Source organism: Lathamus discolor, unplaced genomic scaffold (assembly GCF_037157495.1).
Source record: "Lathamus discolor isolate bLatDis1 unplaced genomic scaffold, bLatDis1.hap1 Scaffold_136, whole genome shotgun sequence".
Lineage (NCBI taxonomy): Eukaryota > Metazoa > Chordata > Aves > Psittaciformes > Psittacidae > Lathamus > Lathamus discolor.
The window spans coordinates 85,236-103,012 of NW_027069165.1; the positions used below are offsets into that span (position 1 = coordinate 85,236).

The window sequence follows — 17,777 nt, forward strand, 5'->3', positions numbered from 1 at the left end:
TGGGCTGTCACCTCATAACTGGTTCAGGAATGCAAGTTGTACTGACATCAACACTGCTAAAACCATATACTTTCAGGAACTGAAAATGCCTTTGAGTTGTATGAAAACTGGGAATGACGCCGTCCCAATCTTCTACTCCATCCCAAAACGTGTTTTGCGGTGTGATTTGTGATGTCCCTGGCATCCACAACGATAGATGGTGGCAGGGAGGAAACGTTGAATCCTAAAGATATAAAAGGACAAATCAGGGGGGTTTGATGTCATTTTTCCCTACCTCCACACTGTGTCTGCCACAATCAACTTGGCCTGTTTCCTGAAGGGCTTTTGCCTGCCCTAACATAGTTTATTCCCCTCTGGGCATGGCCCGGGCTGCTCTGAGGAAGCTTCCTCAGGTGTTTCCATGTTGTAGGGATAGAAATGGAACAGGGTCAAGAAGGGAACCTGCCCTCTTTCTTAGAATGAAACTTTGTTCAATAAGAGCTTTTGGGGCATCTGGAATGGAGCTGCTTCAGCTAAAGGGAAGGAAACTCATCCTGAACTTCGGATAAAGAAACACTTTAAGTCCAGTGAATTGAAGCCTGAATGCAATAACTCCTAGACCCCAGTTACCACTGGTATGTTAAAGTCATATGTAGCTAACTTCCTAGTGATTAAAAAGGAAACTTGAATAGGCCATTGATTAAATGGTACCTAAATAAAACTTCAGAATCTAGTATCTAGAAACGTGCGGATTTCTATAAAGCCTTAAAATGCAGCTGTGCCTTACACATTTCTTTACTGCCCCAGCACTCACTCATTTCTTTACTGACCCATCCCTCACTCGTTTCTTTACTGACCCACCCCTCACTCGATCCTTTACTGACCCATCCCTCACTCGTTCCTTTAGTGACCCATCCCTCACTCATTTGCTTACTGCCCCAGCACTCATTTCTTTACTGACACATCCCTTCCTCATTTCAACACTGACCCATCCCTCGCTCATCTTTACTGACCCAGCACTCTCATTTCTTTATTGACCAAGCACTCACTCATTTCTTTACTGAGCCATCCTTCATTCCTTTACTAACCCAGCACTCAGTTCTTTACCGACCAAGCACTCACTCATTTCTTTACTGAGCCATCCTTCATTCCTTTACTAACCCAGCACTCAGTTCTTTACCGACCCAGCACTCACTCATTTCTTTTCTGACCAATAAATCACTCATTTCTTCACTGACCCAGCACTCATTTCTCTACTGACCCATCCCTCACTCATTTCTTTACTGACCCAGCACTCACTCATTTCTTTACTGACCCATCCCTCACTTATTTCTTTACTGTCCCAGCACTCACTCATGTTTTCTGACCAATAAATCATTCATTTTCTTACTGACCCAGCACTCATTTCTTTACTGACCCATCTCTCACTTACTTCTTTACTGACCCATCCCTTTCTCATTTCTTTACTGACCCATCAATCTGCACAGTCTTCGGTTGGGTTTATTCTGAAGCCAGAAGTACAAGGCCTTTCCCGGAACACTGCTGCTTTCGTGGATCCTCTCAAATTCCACCTTCGGCGGAGACACTGTAAAATTCCTGCCTTTTTAAAAGCAGCTCTGTGCCTTTTTGCTGCCCAACAGGGTCAAGCTGCTCTTTACCTGACACACCATTATGTAGGGCAGACCTCAGAGTTTCACACAAAGCTCACCATTCACAGCTTTAAGCCTCACCAGGGCTTTCTCACTTCCACCATTGACCCGAGCATGGTGTGCTGAGCTGGGCTCATCTCATTCAGAGCTGACCCAAGTCCCTACTCACATTAAAATGGTCTTTGTCCCAGAACCACAGCAGGGTTTCGGTTGAAGGGGCATTAAAGATCATCTAATTCCAACCCCTACCACAGGCAGGGAGGGCCTTGCTGCTGTTTCTCCTGGAACACAGGGGACGAGGGAATGAAATATTACCTTTCATAACAAAAATACATTCGAATTTCCATGGAAAACATGGAACAAGATGCTAAAGCCCAACAGGTTTCACCAGGAAGATTAACTAAAAATCCCCTCCTGTGCTGTTTCCTTTCTGTTCAGCAGTAGCAGTCCTTTTTCTCCATCTTAGTAGCTGGTGCAGTGCTGTGTTTTGACTTTCAGCCTGGGAACAGGGCTGATAACACAAATGTTTGGTCTGACCAAGGACTTTCTGAGCCTCACGCTCTGCCAGGGACGAGGGGAGGCTGGGAGGAAGCAGAGACAGGACACCTGACCCAAACTAGCCAAAGAGGTATTCCATACCACAGCACGTCATGCCCAGGGAGGCAACTGGGAGTTACCTGGAAGGGCACGGGCTCTCTTCAGGGGGGTCGAACTTGTTCGGCGGTGGAATCGTATTCTCTTCTCTTGTTATTTTCTCTTACCAATATTGGTGGTAGTGGTAGTGATTTGTGTTATACCTTAGTTACTGGGCTGTTCTTATCTCAACCCATGGGAGTTACATTCTCTTGATTTTCCTCCCCTTCCCCCCTGGGAGCAGGGAAAGGATAGGGTGGGAAGGTAAGAAAGAGGGAGAAGGGGGAGGCGGGGAGTGAGTGAACGAGCTGTGTGGCTCCGTTTAAACCACAACACTTTCCCAGGCCACGGAGTTTCCTCAATAACTGACAAGCGCACAACACAGCAAGAGATCTGTGCATCTGCTGCACATGCAGGTGAACAGTTCCTTTTGGTGTCAGATCTGTAGAGTCACGTTTATCCCCAAAGCAACTCAACCACGTGTCCTGGGTTCAGCTGTAACAGACATTTTTTCTCCTTCTTAGCAGCTAGTGCAGTGCTATGTTTTCATTTTTTGCCCTGGGAACAGAGCTGATAGCACCGATGTTTTCAGTTGCTGCTCGAATGTTTGGTCTGGCCAAGGACTTTCTGAGCCTCACGCTCTGCCAGGCAGGAGGGAAGCCGGGAGGAAGCAGAGACAGGACACCTGACCCAAACTGACCAAAGAGGTATTCCATACCACAGCACGTCATGCCCAGGATGTAACAGGGAGTTACCCGGAAGGGCTAGGGTGCTGCAGGGTTGGACGAGGTATCGGTCTGTGCTCGGCTGGGGGGAGTGGGGCGAGTTATTGGTCAGCTGGTGTTGAGGTGTTGTATTCTCTTCCCTTGCTATTTTCTTTATCATTGTTATTATTGGCGGTAGCAGCAGTGATTTGTGTTATACCTTAGTTACCAAACTGTTCTTATCTCAACCTGTGGGAGTTGCATTCTTTCTGATTCCCCTCTCCATCCCCCCAGGAGCAGGGGGAGGGCAAGTAAGGGGGGGGGAGTGAGTGGAGGAGCTGTGTGGCTGGGTTTGAACCACGACACCACGTACCAAGGGGACAGGCAGGGAATTTCCAGCTGGACCTGCAGGAACCGCTCTCCGGGGACCCCAGACACAGCTGGGATTTCTCCCACGGAATCCACCTCTGACAGGAAGGAAACTCACTCCTGGGGTCTCTGCTTCAGCTCAGCTCTAACCCCTGTGTCCCCACGGTCCCCGTGGCCCCCATGCAGCCCTGTACCGGAGATGCCGACAAGGCCGAGGGCTCCGACGCGGCCGAGCCCACCGCCCGCACGGTGCAGGAGGTGTCGGCCGTGCTCCGCCACCTCGAGCAGGCCGGGGAGCGCCCGGCCCCACTGCCCAGAGCCCCGCAGGCCCGCAGAGCCCCAGCCCCGCTCCCCGGCCCCTCGCCCCGCTCCCGCGCCGCCGCAGCCGGGTACGGACCCCAGAGAGAGTTCCGGCCCTGCCTCCGTCGTAGCCAATCAGTGTGCTGCTCCCCTCGCTGCGCACGCTGGGAGTTGTAGTCCAAGCCTCCGGCGCATGCGCACGGGCCGCACTTTTGGCGGTGCGGCGGGACCCCCGTGAGGGGCGGGGCCTTTCCTCACGGAGCGGCCGCCCCTGGGCGCAGTGGGGACCCCCATTTTGGGGTCCGGTTTGAGGTGATGGGGTCCCATTTGGGGTACCCGGGTCCCAGTTTGGGTGCTGGGGTCTTATTTTGGGTGCTGGGGTCTTATTTTGGGTGCTGGGTCCCACTTTCCGTGCTAGGGTCCCATTTCTGGGTGATGGGGTCCCATTTGGGGTGATGAGATCCCATTTTGGGTGCTGGGGTCCAATTTGGGTGCTGGGGTCCGGTCTGAGGTAATGGGGTCCCATTTGGGGTACCCGGGTCCCATTTTCGGTGCTGGGGTCCCATTTTGGGTGCAGTGGGCCCATTTTGGGGGTACCCAGGTCCCATTTTTGGGGTCTTGGGATCCAATTTTGGGTGCAGGAGTCCCATTTTAGGTTCTGGGGTCCCATTTGGGGGGTTGTGGGGTCCCACTTTGGGTGCTGGGGTCCCATTTTGAGGTCCCAGGTCCCACTTTGGGTACAAGGGTCCCATTTTGAGGTGCAGGGGTCCCATTTTTTGGGGTGCAGGGATCCCATTTTGAGGTCCTGGGGTCCCACTTTGGGTGCTGAGGTCCCATTTTGGGGGTGCAGGTGTCCCAGTTTTGCTGCTGGGGTCCCATATTTGGGGTACCCAGGTCCCATTTTGGGTCCTGGGGTCCCATTTTGGGACAGGGGTCCTGTTTTGGGGGTGCAGGGGTCCCACTTCGGGTGCAGGGGTCCCATTTTGGGGGTTCTGGGGACCCACTTTGGGTGATGAGGTCCCAGTTTCTGGTACCCAGGTCCCTTTTTGGGGTCCTGGGGGCCCATTCTTGGGTCCTAGGGTCCTATTTTGGGTACAGGGGTCCCATTTTGAGGGTTCTGGGGTCCCACTTTGGGTGATGAGGTCCCAGTTTCTGGTACCCAGGTCCCATTTTGGGGTACCTGGATCCCATTTTGGGCGATGAGGTCCCATTTTTGGGGTACTCAGGTCCCACTTTGGGTGCAGGGGTCACATTTTGGGTACTCAGGTCTCATTTGGGTGATGAGGTCCCATTTTTGGGGTACTCAGGTCCCACTTTGGGTGCAGGGGTCACATTTTGGGTACTCAGGTCTCATTTGGGTGCTGAGGTCCCATTTTGAGGTCCTGGGGTCCCACTTTGGGTGCAGGGGTCCCATTTTTGGGTATCCGGGTCCTGTTTTGGCTGATGAGGTCCCATTTTGGGGTCCCAGGTCCCATTCGGGTGCTGAGGTCCCATTCTGAGGTCCTGGGATCCCATTTCTGTGGTGCCCAGGTCCCACTTTTGGGTACCCAGGTGGCAGTTTGGATGCTGGGATCCCATTTATGGGGTGCAGGGGTCCCATTTTGGGGGTACCCAGGTCCCATTTTGAGGTCCTGGGTCCTATTTTGTGGTACCAAGTCCCATTTTAGGGTCTCAGGTCCCATTTTGGGTGCTGAGGTCCCGCTTTGGGTGCAGGGGTCCCATTTGGGTGCTAGGGTCCCATTTTTGGGGTCCCAGGTCCCACTTTGGGTGCTGGGATCCCATTTTGAAGTGCAGGGGTCCCATTTTGGGGGTGCAGGGATCCCATTTTGAGGTCCTGTGGTCCCACTTTGGGTGCTGGGGTCCCATTTTGTGGTACCCAGGTCCCATTTTGGATGCTGAGGTCCCACTTTGGGTGCATGGGTCCCATTTTGGGGGTGCAGGGGTCCCAGTTTGGCTGCTGGGGTCCCATTTTGGGGTCCTGGGGTCCTATTTTGGGTGCAGGGGTCCCATTTTGGGGGTTCTGGGGACCCACTTTGGGTGATGAGGTCCCAGTTTCTGGTACCCAGGTCCCTTTTTGGGGTCCTGGGGGCCCATTCTTGGGTCCTAGGGTCCTATTTTGGGTACAGAGGTCCCATTTTGAGGGTTCTGGGGTCCCACTTTGGGTGATGAGGTCCCAGTTTCTGGTACCCAGGTCCCATTTTGGGGTACCTGGATCCCATTTTGGGCGATGAGGTCCCATTTTTGGGGTACTCAGGTCCCACTTTGGGTGCAGGGGTCACATTTTGAGTGCTCAGGTCCCATTCGGGTGCTGAGGTCCCATTTTCAGGTCCTGGGGTCCCACTTTGGGTGCTAGGGTCCCATTTTTGGGTATCCGGGTCCTGTTTTGGGTGCAGGGGTCCCATTTTGGCTGATGAGGTCCCATTTTGGGGTCCCAGGTCCCACTTTTGGGTACCCAGGTGCCAGTTTGGGTGCTGGGATCCCATTTATGGGGTGCAGGGGTCAAATTTTGGGTGCTGGTGTCCCATTTTGGGGGTACCCAGGTCCCATTTTGAGGTCCTGGGTCCTATTTTGGGGTACCAGGTCCTGGCTTTTGCCTACTCAGGTCCCATTTTAGGGTCTCACGTCCCATTTTGGGGTCTCAGGTCCCATTTTGGGTGCTGAGGTCTTGCTTTGGGTGCAGGGGTGCCATTTGGGTGCTGAGGTCCCATTCTGAGGTCCTGGGGTCCCATTTTTGTGTTACCCAGGTCCCATTTTGGGGTCCCAGGTCCCACTTTTGGGTACCCAGGTGCCATTTGGGTGCTGTGGTCCCATTTTTGGGGTGCAGAGGTCCCATTTTTAGGTCCTGGGCTCCCATTTGGGTGCAGGGCTCCCATTTTGGGTGCTGGGGTCCCATTTTGGGGTCCCATTTCGGGGGTACCCAGGTCTCATTTTGAGGTCCTGGGGTCCTAATTTGGGGTACCAGGTCCCATTTTGGGGGTCTCAGGGCCCATTTTGGGTGCTGGGGTCCCAATTTTGGGGTGCAGGGGTCCCATTTTGGGGTCCCATTTTGGGGGTACCCAGGTCTCATTTTGAGGTCCGGGGGTCCTATTTTGGGGTACCAGGTCCCATTTTTGGGGTGCAGGGTTCCCATTTTTTGGGATCCTGGGCTCCCATTTTTGGGGTGCAGAGGTCCCATTTTGAGGTCCTGGGCTCCCATTTGGGTGCAGGGCTCCCATTTGGGTGCTGGGGTCCCATTTTGGGGTCCTGGGCTCCAATTTTTGGGGTGCAGTGGTCCCATTTTGGCTGCTGGGGTCCCACCTTGGGGTCCCATTTGGGTGCTGGGGGGGTCAATAACGTTGGGGGGGGGTTCTCTCTGTCACAGTTTAATCACAGACACTCACAGCTCACACCAACAACACCACGATGGGGGGGGGGGCCACAACACCCCATAATCCCCATGGGGCACCCCCCCTTTTCCCTTCCGCCCCCCTTAGTTTTGCACCACCAACATCCGCCCCCCCCCCCAAACCCAACCCCAAGGGGGGGGGGGCCCAAATTTCCCCCCCCCATTATAAATAATTAACACCCGGGGGGGGGGGAGCCCCAATTTTCCCATCATGCAACGCGCCCCCCCCATCCCCCCCATTTCCATTATGGCTTTTGGCAGGATTTGGGGTGCGGGGGGGGAGGGGGAGGTTTCAGCAGGATTTGGGGTGCGGGGGGGGGTACATGGGGGTCCCCCCCCTAAGTGAGGGTGATGAAGGCTGAGGCCTTGTCCTTGAGCTGCCGCAGGCAGAGGTGGCAGCTCCAGCTGCCTGTGGGGGGGCACACAAAGAGGGGGGGTCAATGAGGTGGGTACCCCCAAAGTGTCCCCCCCCATTGACACCCCCCCCGGCACTGACCTTCGGGGGGCTCGGCCATGGGGGGGCTCAGGCAGTACATGTGGTACCCCCGGTCGCAGTCATCGCAGAACAGCAGCTGGTCCTGGGGGGCGGTTGGGGTGATTTGGGGGGGGTTGGATGGTTTTGGGGTGCAAGGGGTGGTTTTGGGTTGATTTGGGGGGTTTGGGAGGATTTTGAGTTGATTTTGGGGGGGTTGGGGGGTTCTGGGGGTGCAAGGGGTGATTTTGGGGAGGTTTTGGGTTGATTTGGGATGATTTGGTGTGGGGTTTGGGTGATTTAGGGGTGTGTTTGGGTTGATTTGGGGGGCTTTTGGGGAGATTTTGGGGTGCAAGGGGTGGTTTTGGGGTGGTTTGGGGGGATTTGGCATGCAAGGGGTGGTTTTGGGTTGATTTGGGGGGTTTGGGGGACTTTGGGGTGCAAGGGGTTGTTTTGGGTCGATTTGGGTTTATTTGGATGGTTTTGGGGTGCAAGGGGTGGTTTTGGGTTGATTTGAGGGGTTTGGGAGGATTTTGAGTTGATTGGGGGGGGTTGGGGGGTTCTGGGTGTGCAAGGGGTGATTTTGGGGAGGTTTTGGGTTGATTTGGGGTGATTTGGTGTGGGGTTTGGGTGATTTAGGGGTGGGTTTGGGTTGATTTGGGGGGCTTTTGGGGTGCAAAGGGTGGTTTTGGGGTGGGGTTGGGGGGGATTTGGCATGCAAGGGGTGGTTTTGGGTTGATTTGGGGGGTTTGGGGGGGTTTGGGGTGCAAGGGGTTGTTTTGGGTTGATTTGGGTTTATTTGGATGGTTTTGGGGTGCAAGGGGTGGTTTTGGGTTGATTTGGGGGGTTTTGGAGGATTTTGAGTTGATTGGGGGGGTTGGGGGATTCTGGGTGTGCAAGGGGTGATTTTGGGGAGGTTTTGGGTTGATTTGGGGTGGGGTTTGGGTGATTTAGGGGTGGGTTTGGGTTGATTTGGGGAGGTTTTGGGGTGCAAGGGGTAGTTTTGGGGTGATTTGGGGGTGATTTTGGGGTGAATTCGGGGTGCAGGGTTGGTTTTGGTGTGGTTTTGGTAGATTTGGGGTGATTTAGGGGTGGGTTTGGGTTGATTTGGGGGGATTGGGGTGATTTAGTGGTAGTTTTGGGGTGGTTGGGGTGGTTTAGGGATGGGTTTGGGTTGATTTGGAGTGGTTTTGGGGTGGTTTCGTGTTGATTTGGGGTGACTTTGGGGTAGTTTGGGATTGATTTGGTGGGGGGTTCTGTGATTTAGGGGTGCATTTGGATTGATTTGGGGTGATTTTGGGGTAGTTTTGGGGTGAGTTTTGGGTTGATTTGGGGTGGTTTGGGGGTGATTTTAGGGGTGGGTTTGGGTGTTTTGGGGGGGATTTTGGGGTGGTTTTTTGTTGACTTGGGGTGGGTTTGGGGTGATTTTTGAGTTGCTCAGAGCCTTTTTGGAGTGGTTTTGAATTGTTTTGGAGCAGTTTTGGGGTGGGTTTGGGGGATTTAGAGGTAGTTGGGGGTTGATTTGGGGTGTTTTGGGGTCTGGGCAGGATGATTTTGGGGTGCAGGGGGTGTTTTGGGGTTTGGGCAGGGTGGTTTTAGGTTGATTTGGGGTGGTTTTGGGGTGATTTAGGGGTGTATTTGAGGTGGGTTTGGGGTGTTTGGGGGGTTGGGGTGATTTAGGGGTGTTTCAGGGTGGTTTTGGGGTGCAGGGGGTGTTTTGGGGTCTGGGCAGGGTGGGTTTGGGTTGATTCGGGGTGGGTTTGCATTTTTGGGATTTTTGGTGTGGTTTTGGGTTGATTTGACATGGGTTTGGGGTGATTTAGGGTGGTTTTGAGGTGCAGGGGGTGTTTTGGGCTGTTTTGGGGTGGGTTTGGGGTCGTTTGGGGCTGGGTTTGAGCTGGTCTGGAGCTGGTTTTGAGCTGGTCTGGGGCTGGTTTGAGGTTGTTTTGGGCTGGTTTGGGCTGTTTCGGGCTGGTTTGGGCTGGCTTTGGTCTGTTCTGGGCTGGTTTTGGCTGTTTGGGGCTGGTTTGGGGCTAGTTTGGGCTGTTTGGGGCTGGTTTGGACTGGTTTTGTGCTGGTTTGGGGCTGGTTTGGGCTGATTTGGGCTGGTTGGGGCTGGTTTGGGCTGTTTGGGGCTGGTTTTGGACTGGTTTGGGGCTGGTTTGGACTGTTTCGGGGCTGTTGGGGTTGTTTTGGGCTGGTTTGGGCTGGTTGGGGCTGGTTTGGGCTGGTTGGGGCTGGTTTGGGCTGGTTTTGGGCTGATTTGGGCTGCTTTGGGCTGGTTTAGGGTGCGTACATCGTTCTCGGCGGTGCCGCAGAGGCTGCAGGACTTGCACTCGATGCACTGCCAGCGGTAGGTGCGCACCGCGGCCGCCATGCTCACCGTGAACTGCAGGCAGGACGGGTGCCCTGTGGGGGGCAAGGAGCAGGGGGGCCTATGGGCCACTGAGGTGCAGGGGATTCTATGGGGTCTATGGGGTGCAGGGGGGTCTATGGGGCATTGGGGTGCATTTTGTTTCAGGGGGGGTCTATGGAGTGCAGGCGGTGTCTATGGAGTCTATGCACTGCAGGGGGCTCTATCAGGTCTTCGGGGTCTATGGGGTGCCATGTGCGTTTGGAGGTGCAGAGGGGGTCTATGGGGTGCAGGGGCGTCTATGGGACCTATGGACTCCATAGTGCCTGTGGGGTGTCTATGGGCTCTATGGGCTTTATGGGCTCTATGGGGTCTCTGCATTCCATGGGCTCTATGAGGTCTCTGCAGTCCATGGGCTCTATGGTGTCTATGGCCTCTATGGTCTCTATGGTGTCCATGGGCATCTATGGGGTCTATGGGCTCTATGGGGTCCATGGTGTCTATGGGGCTCTCTGGGCTCTATTGGCTCTATGGTGTCTGTGGGCTCTATGGGGTCTATTGGGTCTGTGGGCTCTAGGGTCTCTATGGTCTCTATGGGGCTCTGCGGGCTCTATGCTCTCTACGGTGTTTATGGGGCTCCCGGGGCTCTATGGGCTCTATGGAATCTATGGGGTCCATGGTGTCTATGGGGCTCTATGGGCTCTATGGGCTCTATGGAATCTATGGGGTCCATGGTGTCTGTGGGCTCTAGGGTCTCTACGGGGTCCCTATGGGGTCCATGGGGTGCAGTGCGGGCTCGGGGCTGCAGGGGGCGGTACCTGCCCGGCCGCAGTCCGCACACGCAATCAGCTCCTCGGGGCACGCCGGGGCCCGGCGGGACCCCCCCAGGCAGAAGCCGCACGGAGCACCGGCGGGGGGGGGCGCGGGGGGGGGGCGCGCCTGCTGCAGGGTTGGGGGGGTAGGCAGCGGGGTCACGCAGGACCCCCCCCCCCCCAGCCCCATATAGCAATGGGGGGCAGTGGGGGGCAATAGGGGGCAATGGGGTTGTATGGTGGGGGGGGGTACCTGTGCTCCGGCGCTGGTTTTCAGGGACCCAGTTCAACTCTTTGTAAAACTCTATTGGGCGGGGGGAAGGAGGAAAAGGGGGTGACGCCCCCCCCACCGCACCCAGGACCCCCGAACCTCCCCCAGCACCCCTGGGACCCCCAAATGGTCCCAACCCCTCCAACCCCCGCCCCCTCCTCACCCAAAGGCAGGGCTGGGACCCCCCCATTTGGGACCGGAACCCCCCCATTTGGGGCCGGGCCGCCCCACTCACGCTTGTGGTGGTTCCTGCGGGGGGGTGCAGGGCGCTCTCCCAGCTCCTCGCCCTCCTCCTCGGCCAGGTGCGTGTGCGTGTAGTGGTAGCTGAGCCCCGGGCGGTTCTTGTAGCGCTTCCCGCAGACTTGGCGGGGGGACGCGGGGTCAGACCCCTCCTATCGCCCGCTATGGCACCCTATCACCTCCCTTCGCCTCCTATTGCCACTATCGCCTCCTATCGCCCCTATCGCCTCCTATCGCCCTCTATGGCACCCTATCACCTCCCTTCGCCTCCTATTGCCACTATCGCCTCCTATCGCCCTCTATGGCACCCTATCACCTCCCTTCGCCTCCTATTGCCACTATCGCCCCCTATCGCCTCCTATCGCTTCCATAGCCACCTATCGTCCCTATTGCACCCTGTCACCCACATCGCCCGTATCGCCTCCTATCGCCCGCATTGCCCCCTATCGCCCCCTATGGCTCCCTATCGCCCCCTATGGTTCCCTATCGCCCCCTATGGCTCCCTATCGCCCCCCATGGCTCCCTATGGCCCCCTATCGCCCCCCATGGCTCCCTATCGCCCCCTATCGCCCCTCATGGCTCCCTATGGCCTCCTATCGCCCACTATGGCTCCCTATCGCCCCCCATGGCTCCCTATCGCCCCCTATCGCCCCCATCGCCTCCTATTTCCCCCTATGCTCCCATGCCCCCCCCCACTCACTGTCGCACACGTAGGGTTTGTCCCGCTCCTCCAGCGCCGGCGGCTCCTGGCGCTTCCGCACCGCCCCCAGCCCGCACGTCTGGGGGTTCACAAGGGGGTCGGGGGGGAAAAACACCCCTCTTGGGTGTGGGGAACCCCCCCTTCAGGTCTTGGGGACCCCCTTGGGTCTTGGGAACCCCCCTTTGGGCTTGGGGACCCCCCCTTTGGGTCTTGGGGACCCCCCCTTGGGTTTGGGAACCCCCCCTTTGGGTCTTGGGGACCCCCTCTTGGGTTTGGGAACCCCCCTTTGGGCTTGGGGACCCCCCCTTTGGGTCTTGGGGACCCCCCCTTGGGTGTGGGGATCCCTTTGGCTGTGGGGAACCCCCTTTGGGTTTGGGAACCCCCATTTGGGTCTTGGGGACCCCCTTTGGGTGTGGGGAACCCCCCTTTGGGTTTGGGCCCCCCCTTTGCATCGAGGGGGAAGCACCTTTGGGTAGGGGATCCCCCTTTGGGTTTGGGGACCCCTTTGGGTGTGGGGAACCCCTTGGCTGTGGGGAACACCCCTTTGCACCTTGAGGAACCCCACTTTGGGTTTGGGCCCCCACTTTTGCATCAAGGGGGAAGCCCCTTTGGGTAGGGGACCCCCCCTTTGGGTTTGGGGACCCCCACCATTACATCTTGGGGAACACCCGTTGGGTTTGGGGACCCCCCTTTTGCATCATGGGGGAAGCCCCTTTGAGTTGGGGACCCCCTCTTTGGGTCTTAGGGAGACCCTCTTGGTTTTGGACTCCCCCATGGTTTTGGGCCCCCCCTCATGTTTTGGGGCTCCCCCTGTCCCACCTTGCCCTTGGCCTTGTTCTTGCGGCGGGGGGGGTCATCGTCCAGCTCATCCCCCTCTGGCTCATGGGGGAAATCACCCGGGGGAGGCTTCTGCCGGGGGGTACAGGGGGAGCCATGGACCAGGAGTGGATCATGATGGATGGATGGGGGATGGATGGATGGATGATGGATGGATGGATGGGGGATGGATGGATGGGGGATGGATGGATGGATGGATGGGGGATGGATGGATGGATGATGGATGGATGGATGGATGGGGGATGGATGGATGGGGGATGGATGGATGGATGATGGATGGATGGATGGGGGATGGATGGATGGATGGATGGATGATGGATGGATGGATGATGGATGGATGGATGGATGGGGGATGGATGGATGGGGGATGGATGGGGGATGGATGGATGGGGGATGGATGGATGGATGATGGATGGATGGATGATGGATGGGGGATGGATGGATGATGGATGGATGGACGGATGATGGATGGATGATGGATGGGGGATGGATGGATGGGGGATGGATGGGGGATGGATGGATGGGGGATGGATGGATGATGGATGGATGGATGGATGGATGGATGATGGATGGATGGGGGATGGATGGGGGATGGATGGATGGGGGATGGATGATGGATGGATGATGGATGGATGGGGGATGGATGGGGGATGGATGGATGGGGGATGGATGGATGGATGATGGATGGATGATGAATGGATGGATGATGGATGGATGATGGGTGGATGGGGGATGGATGATGGATGGATGGATGGATGGATGGATGGATGGGGGATGGATGATGGATGGATGGATGGATGGATGGGTGATGGATGATGGATGGATGATGGATGGATGGATGGATGGATGGATGATGGATGGATGATGGATGGATGGATGGATAATGGATGGATGATGGATGGATGATGGATGATGGATGGATGGATGGATGATGGATGGATGGATGGATGGATGATGGATGGATGATGGATGGATAGATGGATGATGGATGGATGGGGGATGGATGGATGGATGGATGATGGATGGATGAAGGATAATGGATTGGTGATTGATGGATGGAAGATGGATGAGGGATGGATGATGGATGAAGAAGATGGATGGATGAGGGATGGATGATGGATGAAAATGATGGATGGATGATAGATGAATGGAAGATGAATGGATGGATGGAAGATGACAGATGATGGATGATGGATTGGTGGTGGATGGATGGATGATGATGAACTCACTGGTCCCTCCAGTGCTGTCTCGTCCTCCCTGGTGTCCCCTCTCCTGTCCATGGGCTCCGCACTCAGCAGCGCCTCCAGCACCGGCCCCTCAGGCAGCCCCGGGGCCCCCTCCTTGCGCAGGGGCACCTCACAGTCTGTGGGTCACAGGGGGGGGTCACAGTCCCCCATGCCCCCTATGTCCCCCCATATCCACCCATGACCCCAAGTCCCCCCATGTCCCCCCATAGCTCACAGGGCCGCAGCCTTGGGTCCTCCAGGATGTTCAAGCGCCGCTTCTTGCGCCAGCACCGGGCTGGATACGTGTAGAGCTGGCCTGGGGACAGGCCTGGAACACAGGGTGGGCATGGGGGGTTGATGGGTATGGGGGGGTAATGGGTATGGGGGGGGGGGTGATGGGCACAGGGGTGATGGGCACAGGGGTTGATGGGCACAGGGAGTGATGGGCACAAGGAGTGATGGGCATGGGGGGGTGATGGGCACAAAGGGGGTGATGGGGACAAAGGGGTGATAGGCACGGGGGGGGTCGATGGGCACAGAGGATGATGGGCACAGGGGGTGATGGGTACAGGGGTTGATGGGCACAAAGGGGTCTTTGGGCACAAAGGGGTCCTTGGGCACTAAGGGGTCCATGGGCACAAAGAGAGTGATGGGCACAGAGGGTGATAAATACAGAGGTTGATGGGCACAAAGAGGGTGATGGGCACAAAGGGGTCCATGGGCACAGGGGGTGATGGGCACGGGGGGGTCCATGGGCACAAAGGAGTCCATGGGCACAGGGGGTGATGGGCACGGGGGGTCCATGGGCACAGGGGGTGATGGGCACGGGGGGGTCCATGGGCACAAAGGAGTCCATGGGCACAGGGGTGATGGGCACAAAGGGGTCCATGGGCACAGGGGGTGATGGGCACAAAGGGGTTTATGGGCACAAAGGGGTCCCTGGGCACAGAGGGGTGTCCATGGCGGCGGGGGGGGTCTCTCACCGGGTCTCCGGTGCGTGCGCTCCATCCAGATGTAGCAGTTGCCCTGGGCCACCCCGGTCTGGTTGTCCAGGAAGGGCAGGCGGGAGCCGCGCTCCGCGCAGAGCCGCGCGTTGTAGCTGCGGCAGTGCTCGAGCGCGGCGCGGTAGAACTCCTCCCCCGGGCTGCGGGGCACCGGTCAGGGACACCGGGACCGGGACCCCAGCGGCAGCACCCGGACCCGCACCGCCACCCGCACCCAGCACCGGGACCCGCACCCAGCACCGGGACCTGCACCCAGCACCACGACCCACACCGGCACCTGCACCCAGCACCGGGACTTGCACCCAGCACCGGGACCCGCACCCCAGCACCGCAACCCACACCGGGACCTGCACCCAACACCGGGACCTGCACCCAGCACTGGGACCTGCACCGTGGCCCGCAGCCAACACCAGAACCCGCACCCCAACACCAGGACCTGTACCCACACTTGGACCCGCACCCAGCACAGGGACCCGCACCCACATCAGGACCTGCACCCCAACAGCGGGACCCGCACTCAGCACCGGGACTCGCACCCCAAATCCCTCCCAACCCCTGGCCTGCGGGGCACGGGTCAGACTGGACCCAAACCCCAAAACACCGGTACCCCCCCAAAATGCCCCCAACAACAGCACCCCAAAACCTCCCGGCCCCAAAACCCACCCGGATTACCTCGGGACCCCCCCCGGCAACCCCCATTCCAGAAACCGCGCCCCAAAATCCCCGGGACCCCCTGATCCCCCCAAACCCCTTCCGACCCGCACCCCAAAACCCCCCAACACCCACACCCCAGAGCCATCGGACCCCCACCCGTGACTGGGTCCCGGTCCCGTTATGGGAATGGGGACGCCTCCCCCCCTCCGGTGTCCGGGACACCCCAACCCCCCCCAGGGTGCACGAAGCGTCCGGTGCCAGCGGGGGGCGCCGGGCCCTGGACCGGGGTTGGGGGGGGGGGGGGGAATGGACAAGGCGGGGGGGGGGGGGACACAGGAGCGGGGGGGGCGGGGTCCGGCCCCACGGACGGGTCCTCCCGCCCCCAGCGCGGCCGGACGGTGGGACCGGGGCGGGCACCGGGAACGGGACAAGGACCGGGACCGGGGGTCCCTCCCCTCCGGTACCGGAGGCTCCATCCCCGGTAGGTCCCTCCCAACCGGTACCGGAGGCTCCGTTCCCGCCGGAGCCCGGGGATCCCTCCCGATGGAGCCATCCCCGCCGGTACCGGAGGCTCCGTCCCCTGCGGGTCCCTCCCGACCGGAACCGGAGGTTCCATCCCCGCCGGAGCACGGGGATCCCTCCCGGTGCCTCCCTCCCTGCCACTACCGGATGCTCCATCCTCGGTGGATCCATCCCAGCCGGTTCCGGAGCCTCCGATCTCGGTGGGTCCTTCCCCTCCGGTACCGGAGCCTCCATCCCCGGTGGGTCCCTCCCCGCCAATACCGGCGGCTCCATCCCCGGTCCATCCTTCCCGCCCGGTACCGGATGCTCCATTCCCGGTAGGTCCCTTCCCGCTGATACCAGCGGGTCCCTCCCGCCCGGTACCGGAGGCTCCATCCCGCCCGGTACCGGATGCTCCATTCCCGGTAGGTCCCTTCCCGCTGATACCGGGGAGGGGGGAATAGGGGGGGATCCCCATCCCCTCCCACCCATACCGGTGGCTCCATCCCGCCCGGTACCGGAGGCTCCATCCCCGCCCTTACCGGTATCTCCATCCCGGGGGGTCCCTCCCGGTGCCCCCCCCCGCCGGTACCGGCGCTGGGGGGGGGTCACTCACCATTTGAGGGGCTTGTGCAGCGCCGTGGCCATTTTGCGCCGCCGGGGCCGCTCCGCCGCTCGGGCACGGGGAGGGGGCGGCGGGGTTCAGCCCCGGTTTTCCTCCCCCCCCCCCCCCCCCCAAACCCCCCCCTTTCGGGTCCGGATCCTGATCGTTCCCGGCCCCCCCCCCCGGGATCGGTCCCAGCCCCAGTGCCCCCCCCCCCTCCCCGCCCCTCCCGGTCCCGGTGCTCGCCCCCCCCCCCCCCCCGGTCCCCGCTGGTCCCGGGCGGGCGGTGGGGGTAGGGGGGCGGCGGGAGGGACTCCATCTCCCGGCGTGCCCCCCCCATTGGGCGGGGGGGCTGTCAGTCACCGCGGTGGGCGGGGCCTCAGAGGGCGCTCATGGGGGGGGGACCAGGAACCAGCACCGGGAACCCCCAAAATCCGGCCCCACCGGAGACGGGGGGGGTCATGGGGGGGGTCGGACCCTGGCACCGGTGCCTCCCCCTGCCCCGGGATGGGAACTGGAGCGCGGGACCCTCCCGGACTCCCCCCATACCCCCAGACCTCATAGACCCCCCCCCCGCTATATAGGTCCCTATAGCCCCCCATAGCCCGCCCAGACCCTAATAGCCCCCCCCCGACCCCATTAACCCCCTATACATCCCCCCCATAGACCCCTATAGCCCCCCCAGACCCCCCCCCATAGCCCTCCTATACCCTCATAGACCCCCCCCATAGAACCCTATAGATCCCAATAGACCCCCATAGACACTCCCCTAGTCTCCCATAGCCCCCACCAGACCCCTATAGACCTCATAGCCGGCCCCCCGACCCCTATATAGCCCAACTGCAGCCCCCCCTATAACCCTCGCAGACCCCCTCATAGAAGCCTATGGCTCTCATATCCCCCCCCAGACCCCCATAGCCCCCCCCCATTTCCTATGGGGAAACTGAGGCATTTTGGGGGGGGGGGTCCGGGGGTGTCTCCGGTGGCTACGGCCCCTTTAAGAGGCGCCGGGTTCCCGCCGGTTGCCACGGCAACGACCGGTGTTGGCGCTCCTTGTGCATGGGAAGGCGAGAAACGGGGGGGG

General features: G+C 59.0%; 1 protein-coding gene across 1 annotated transcript; it reads right to left on the minus strand.

Moving 5' to 3' along the window:
• Positions 1–7,044: 7,044 nt before the first annotated feature.
• LOC136006279 (zinc finger protein neuro-d4-like) lies at positions 7,045–16,801 on the minus strand. The gene is given in 13 exon segments (XM_065664314.1): positions 7,045–7,428; positions 7,516–7,597; positions 9,788–9,900; positions 10,663–10,777; positions 10,779–10,786; positions 10,910–10,960; positions 11,163–11,288; positions 11,868–11,946; positions 12,687–12,776; positions 13,934–14,067; positions 14,166–14,258; positions 14,914–15,074; positions 16,706–16,801. Coding segments are annotated over 13 exon segments (1,155 nt in total). The 5' UTR covers positions 16,738–16,801; the 3' UTR covers positions 7,045–7,357.
• Between the last annotated feature and the right edge of the window lie 976 nt (positions 16,802–17,777).